The 7,454-nt window shown below is 43.1% G+C and overlaps 1 protein-coding gene across 1 annotated transcript in view; it reads left to right on the top strand.

Moving 5' to 3' along the window:
• The first annotated feature begins 2,996 nt into the window (after positions 1-2,996).
• Positions 2,997-7,454, top strand: part of Slc17a6 (solute carrier family 17 member 6) — a 40,660-nt gene continuing 36,202 nt past the window's right edge. The window contains exons 1-3 of the mRNA XM_016008514.3: positions 2,997-3,246; positions 3,455-3,675; positions 6,359-6,611. Coding sequence (XP_015864000.1) covers positions 3,590-3,675; positions 6,359-6,611 — 339 coding nt within the window. The 5' untranslated portion in view covers positions 2,997-3,246; positions 3,455-3,589. The remainder of the gene's footprint in view (positions 3,247-3,454; positions 3,676-6,358; positions 6,612-7,454) is intronic.

Below are 7,454 nucleotides of genomic sequence, written 5' to 3'. Positions count from 1 at the left end.
CCTGGAAAGTTAGTAAGCTTGCCTCATCTGAGGCTCCACCCAGACCTCTTGAATGATTTCTCTATTTTAACAGACCTCTTACTATGGTGAAGTGTCTCAACCCCTTCTGTTCCCTCATCCTCATTACCAGGTACACAGTTCACTGCAATGTGTAGACATCATTCTTCTCCTCTAGAAAATGGAAATAGAAACCATCTCAGTTCAGAGAATTGCCAGGGATGAATGAGGTCACCTGAGTGTGAATCATTCATAAACTGTAATCTGTTATGCACATGAGTTATGTGAATGAAACCCTGTAGGGAAAGGGTGCTTGCTCTCAGAAGGAAAGCTAATGGTGGAATAGAGGAGATGGTTAAAATTAGATAGACTATTTATTTACAGGGAAAAGGAGAGTGCCCATAGAAATGAAGGCTTTTAAAACTATATAAAAACTATATATGTAAGTCATATTCATAAGTATTACCATATATTTGCCCAAAGATGAATCTAATGAATTCACTAGGGCCCAAGGAGTTCATGGTCATTGTTTGGGGTTTTGGAGCACATAAAGAAGGCTGAAGAAAATCTGTTGGTTTGGTATATAGGTGTGCTATGGTGGGACCAGCTACTCATGTGAGCAGAGCCTGAGGATGCCACTCCAGTTTCTGGAGATGGAGCAGCAATAAAAATAAATAATAAATAAATAAAAAAGCAATAAAAAATAATTTTTTTGTGTTCTGTACTTCCTCTTATTCATGACTATATTTTGTCTTGCCACTGATGGGAATCTTTTCCAAGTATCACCAGTTCTCTTTGTACAACCTCACTGGCGACTGGGCTGTCCTCATTTTCTAGGTTTAAATTTCTTCTAAACTATTAAGACAGACAAGGGTGCCTTGCCTCCTGAAATGCTTCCTGTACATCTTTACACAGAGATTGGGTTATTTTTTATTGTGTCTAATTCTATCTCTAATTATTTTTAAGGATATTTATGTGTATCTGTCATGTGGCTTGTGAAATCTTTCAAGGGATGTTTCCAGGCATAGTGCAATTCTCGGCTTTCAACAAATGTTTTTAGAATGAGTAAATCAATATTAGCTCCTATTTCAATTCAGGCACTCAGACTGTTGCTGGGAAAAAGAGGAAAAACTAGGTAGTATTTCTCAATGCCAATGAATGCAATTATTTATTCTAGAAGCAATATTTTCATGCCAAAGTACTATTGCTTGGAATAAATATGAATGATGCAGCCATCTTGATTTTTGGTGGTTTTGACTTCTGGTCAACTAGAATTAAACTTAATGCTTAGGAGAATCATATTTGCATCATCATCTCAGCCTCACAGATAGTCAATGTAACTTCAATTTTTTACAGAAACTTCCACAATGAAAAAATCATGGATATTCCTAAATTCAGTAGCTAAAGATTTGTGAAACCTGTATTCTGAAAGATGACTGTGTGATACAAGTCCTGAGAGGCATGAAATTTTGGTTTTGATGAGACAGTTTGATAGGTTTTTTTCTTTATATCCATTTTTTGAAGATGAATGACTTCACAGTTTTTTAAATATATATTTAATATAACATATAATACATTTACATAATGTATATGTACCAAAATAACAGAAATATGCTACTGGTATCCTTTTTCAACCATACTTCCTAGTGTAATATAATTTTACCAGCACTGGATTTAACAACTGCATAAGTGTTTTAGCTATTTGTGATATTTTTTCCATCTCTATCTTTGGGAAATAATTTTTCCACATATCATTTGAAATAGTCAGAGAATGTTCTTATGTGATTCTGCATGTACAACTATACCTCTGGGGTGTAATCCAATATTCCCTATATAAAACCCAACACCCCTGTTGGTTTAAATAGCATCAGGGTTTGACCTTGGGGATGTAGCTCAAGGCCAGTCTGTTTCATAAGCACTTGCCTGAACTGCATCTAAGAAGACTATAACCCATGTGAACAGCATGAATAATTCACATTAATTCATCACTATTTAATTGTTTTGCTTAATGAAAAAAGCTCACAGATGATATACATATGCAACCAAGATGGAAAACCTTGTGTGACCATCTCCCAAAACAAACAAACAGCAATAGCAAAAAAAAAAAAAAAAAAAAATAAGATTTCAATGAGGTGTAAGTATAGTGAAGTAAAATTTAAAACATTATCAATTACTATTTGCTGACAAGTATAGGCATAAATTTTACCTGTATAGAGATAATTCAGTAGTGTGCTGTGTATTAGTTAATTTAAAACAGCTTAGAATTCTGAAGAGTTCATATTAAACTGCCTGTCTTTGACTGAACAGAGTGCTCTAAGGTTACAGCTGTCACCTTCCTTCTGCTTATCCTCCTCCTCTCTCCCACCTCGTCTTGGTCTCCGTCCATTCCTTTCTCTCTACATCCTTTCTTGTTTGCCTGAGGGGTTGAATCAAACACACAGCAATATTATTATGCACCCCATAAACACATGCTTTATATCCGAGGGAGACCAGGTGTTCACCTGGACACCACACCTAAGTAGAAGATTCTGCAATGTTGCTTCCCCACCCGCTGTCAGAGCTGGTGTGGCCAAGCTGGCCAAGCAGAGGAACTTGTCAGTGCTTAATAAAGCCCTCCTCCTCTCTTGCACAGCCAAATGCAGCCTTCCTCCTGAGAACTCTGCAGAGGGTGACATCGCCCCACTTGGTTTCCATAGCATCCGTTCCTGAAGAGCCCTAGAAAGGCCCTGGGTCAGGGCAATCCGCCCAGCTCCCCTAGGAAGTTGGCGAGCAGGCTAGCCAAAAGCAGCAGTCTGGGTTCCTGAACTTCCTCTGTCCGTGGTGCTGAAATGCTCAGCGGCGACACGCGCACCGACGGGCGCGGTCAGCTTTTTTGGAAAGTCCTCCCTGATGCTGCCTAAATCACAGCTGTGTGTCTGTTATTCACTCACGTTCGTAAAAAGCAGCTAACCTCGGTCTTAATTCGACTCTGCCACTCTGCCGCAGAGCACAGTTACGCCGGCGCGATGGGAGGAGACGACGCTAAGGCAGGAAAGCTAACAGCAGCATCGCTCACCTGAGGCCTGGGAAGCTCCCAGGGGTTCTGAGAGCTATGAGCTCTGATCAGCAAAGTCACCATTTTAGACAGTAGGATTCTTTTTGCTTTTTCCCTAATACAAGGGTTCGATGACGTTTCTGGTCCCTCTGATTAAAAGCCAGCGGATTCGATTGCAATAAGCCTTCAAAACCGGGAATTTACGTTGTTTTTCGGTGAGTTGACTTCCAGAACAGGGACTCGTCAGCACCCGCCCAAATACCACGGCACTGCGCGCGCCCTCGGCCACCGGATCCTCCCCTTCCAATGAGACTTTGTGACTCTGTGTACCAGTTCTCCTATTAGGAAACCCGTGGGCTGCATGCAGCTATTCCGTTGTACTCCTCTCTCTCTCTTGCTCTCTCTCCTCTCTCCAACTCACAGCCTTGCTGGAAAGCTCACCTCTGTGTGCCGAGAAGAAAAAGCCCTACCTTAACCGACTAAGACTATGCGCACAACTCGCCTTTCATAGCCATCACAGTTTAAATCTGGCAAGATTGGACACCAGTCTTTACAAGAATGGAGTCGGTAAAACAAAGGATTTTGGCCCCGGGAAAAGAGGGGATAAAGAATTTTGCTGGAAAATCCCTCGGCCAGATCTACAGGTAAGAGAAAGCAACCCCATGCTCACCTGGGGCTCACTATGACAGAATCTGCAAGGCCATTTCTGTAAAGCTTAGTTATTTAGCGAGACTGTAACATGGTGGGAAATTCTTTTTATTGCTCATTGCTGAATCAAGGCTCCACTGGAAACCTGCTTATGAATGCAGGAATGTGCCACTAAATGAACCTGCCGTGTGTGTGTGTGTGTGTGTGTGTGTGTGTGTGAGAGAGAGAGAGAGAGAGAGAGAGAGAGAGAGAGAGAGAGAGAGAGAGAGAGATTTTGTTTCATTACCTGGAGAGTCTCATGTCTTCCAATCCAGCCCTTAATCCTCCTTTACAATCCTGAAATGTTCATTCAGCACCTGTTCAGAATGCCTGCCATTTTTGCTTATAAATTCCCCAAATTAAATTCCTTTGACCCAGACAAGTGAATAACAAAAGCCAAACTCCTTTAAGAAAATAAATGTCAAGGACTAATGACAAAAAAAGAAATCTAGATCTCAGCTGCAAAAACATAGTGAAGACTCTCTCATGGGAAATTCTGTGCTGAATGAAACAGGATCAAAATATATCAATAGTTGATCATTGATTGATGTTTCTGCCTTGTATCTAAAATGCTGTGTATGCAATTTTATCTGTTTGCTATATATTTTTAGGGAACTATCTCTTGTGTGGGAAATGTCACAGTAATTTAAGAACAAACAGAATCATAAACTGCAAATTCATTTTGAAAGTAATAGAAAAAATGTTTAATTGCCATCCTTTATGTAATCGCTACACTAAGCGATTTTACATGTAGTTTACATGAATTCAGGCCCTTCCAAATGTGTTATATCTTCTATGAATACTATTTTTGTTAATGATATAAGCAAATAAACAAGACAGTAGACTCAGTAGGAAAATAGATTTTGAAAAGCATTTATGTTCACATTTGGAAACTGAAGCCTTGGTCAACCATGAGAGTTGTAACCAAGCTAACCAATGTACATCTCTATTTGTCAAGTGGCTTGGTTCCGGTGGGCTTCGGTAGACACCATCACGCACCTCTGCGGCAGTAGATGCCGCAAGCACCCTGCAGTCCTGCAGCTGTTCAGAGACCATTGTGAGGTGGGAAATTCAAGTGCAGAGCTCAACTTTGCAAATGCTGGTGTAATAAGCCAAGGCCAAAATGACCAAATCCCTTAAATGTCTTCCTTGCAGAAAGAAATTCAGTGTTTCTGGTACTTGGGTTGCACATCTGTGATAAACACCCACAAAGGCTAGCCACAGACACCTTAATGACCTATTCTGCAGTGGAATTTGACAAAATTTGCAAGATAGCTTCAAGTTTCTTGGCAGCCATATTCCAAGCTATACATGCCAGGAATGAATTGATGTTAAAATTCCACAGGCTTCGTGTGTGTGTGTGTGTGTGTGTGTGTGTGTGTGTGTGTGTGTGTGTGTGTAGGTAATGGTGTGCCATTTAATGGTAGATACAGGATTAAAAGTAACTACAAATGAATTGAGAAAATGTTTGCCAATTGTAAGTGTTTAAATATCAAAAACACCAGTCTCAGTGAGAAATAGCTATTACTTTCTACCCTGTTCTTTTATAAAGACAGAAATTTTATGGATGTCTGTAGGTCTGAGAACAGCACCACCCCCCATCCCCACCCCAACCTTCCCACCTCCCCATAAGGCTGTCCTAGCCTTCCAATTCTCTTCCTTCCCCACTCCTTTAAGGGTCAGAATTGATTGAGAAGAGTCAAATCCTATGAAATAAAATAAGATTCCCTCTTAGTGGTATAGAAGGTGGTGTGGGCGCCCCTTGGTAAATCCGGGAATCTCATTTTCTGCATCTGGAAATGGGCCCGTGATATTTTTCAGTGTGTTGTAACTGAGATAGTAATGACGCAAGACTGTGAATGATTAATTATTCATGTTGTAGGAAGGAAGCTGAGGTGTCGGGCATATGCTGCGGAGGCCTTTGTTTCTAACTGGAGTAAAGAGAGGAGAGAAGGAGGACAGAGAGAGAGGGGGAGGGGAAGAGAGAGAGAGAAAGAGAGGGGGAGAGAGAGGGAGAGAGAGGAGGGGGGAAGGGGAGGGAGTAGTGAAGTGGCAACCAGGGTAGAAGATTGGGAAGTGTTTGACAGGGTACTAGCATCCTACCCTGGGTCGGTCCAGTGAGGGGAAGGATCGAGGAGGTGGTCCTCAAGCAGCTGCACCTGAACAGAGTTGCCTCTGGTCCTATCAAGCCCCTGAGTTGTTGGAAAGGGCCCACAGTAGCCTGGATGAAAGCACCTAGGAGCCCCGAGAGCATCCTGAGGAAGGCATTCCTTTTCCAACCCCCTCCCTTTCACCCTGATGACCTCCAAAGTTAGGTCCAGGGGGCCTGTGTGTGAATGGAGACACAGAAAGGTGACAGAACTGGGGTTCACTGAGTTAGGCCTGAGAGTATGAAGGTGTAGGTGTTGTTGACCAGGGAGGAGGGCAGGAGAGAGCGTAGAATTTCACAGAACTGAAGAGATCCAAGGCTCTGTATTGCCCGCATTCTAACTCGTCAGCACGAAAGAGGTCAGAGCCCAACTCCCCAGCTCCTGAGGGTTGAGGAAATCGAATGCGGGAGCTTAGGACATCTTTGTCCCCTACACTATCTGGGGGAGGTGCCTAACCTTAGGCCTCCTTGCCTCTTAATCTGACGTGCAGGGTGCTGGAGAAGAAGCAAGACACCCGGGAGACCATCGAGCTGACAGAAGATGGCAAGCCCCTGGAGGTGCCTGAAAAGAAGGCTCCTCTGTGCGACTGCACCTGCTTCGGCCTGCCCCGCCGCTACATCATAGCCATCATGAGTGGCCTCGGCTTCTGCATCTCCTTTGGCATCCGCTGCAACCTGGGTGTGGCCATCGTGGACATGGTCAACAACAGCACCATCCACCGCGGAGGCAAAGTTATTAAGGAGGTGGGCATTGCCCAAGCCCCAGAGGGGGCTCCCTCCGCTGGCCACTCACCTGTCTAAGAGTCTTTTCCCCACTGAAAGCGGAAGGTTTGCATACTGTCTAAACCTTCCCTCTGTCCCGCCATTCTAGTAAGGACCACTAGAGTGCTATTATCTCCCTTTTTCCGCTCTGATCCCAGCCTTTCCTCCCTTACTTGCAAGGCGTAAAATAGTGTCTAGCTTACTAGATTTTGTGTAAAGAAAGACCAGCTGAGAGCTAGCAATGTCTGCTAAATCTAAAAAGAAACATTTTTCTTTTACTGGAAAGTGTAACATTATACAGCATTCCCCTGGTGTCATTCAGATCACCCTCCTCCCTGGAAAATACAAACAAACAAACAAAACAAAACCCAAAACCCGTATTTAGTTATCAAACTAAAACAAACAATAAGTCCTGCAGTCAAATCAGCATTTGTATATCAGGCCTTTGGGAAAGCACAGGGCTCCTACTGAGAGAGAAGCTCCTGGGTAGGGAACCTCGCGTTCACTAGAGTGCACGCTGCGGTAATCTTAAAGTGTGTATTCCACAGTGATGCCTGAGGGCGAGGATGAGCTGAAGGTCACAGAAATCTTTCTGGGAAAAGCAATATAAAGCTGCTTGGTTTGGTCGCAGAACTTGGAAACACTCTGAGGAGCCGAATTCGAGTCCTTGGACCCCCTGGAACCCAGGATACCCAGAAATTTTCCATTGCAACAAAGGAAAATGGCATTCCCAGTTTCCCAGGCAAGGCAAAAGCTTGGACTTTTACAGTAACTTGCGAATATTTGGCTCCAGTTTCTTGAGAGGCTCATCTTGTGCTGTGGACC

Source organism: Peromyscus maniculatus, chromosome 1 (genome assembly GCF_049852395.1).
Source record: "Peromyscus maniculatus bairdii isolate BWxNUB_F1_BW_parent chromosome 1, HU_Pman_BW_mat_3.1, whole genome shotgun sequence".
NCBI classification, from domain to species: Eukaryota; Metazoa; Chordata; class Mammalia; order Rodentia; family Cricetidae; genus Peromyscus; species Peromyscus maniculatus.
The sequence above is the reverse complement of the archived record's forward strand: the minus strand, read 5'-3'. Positions and strand labels throughout refer to the sequence as shown.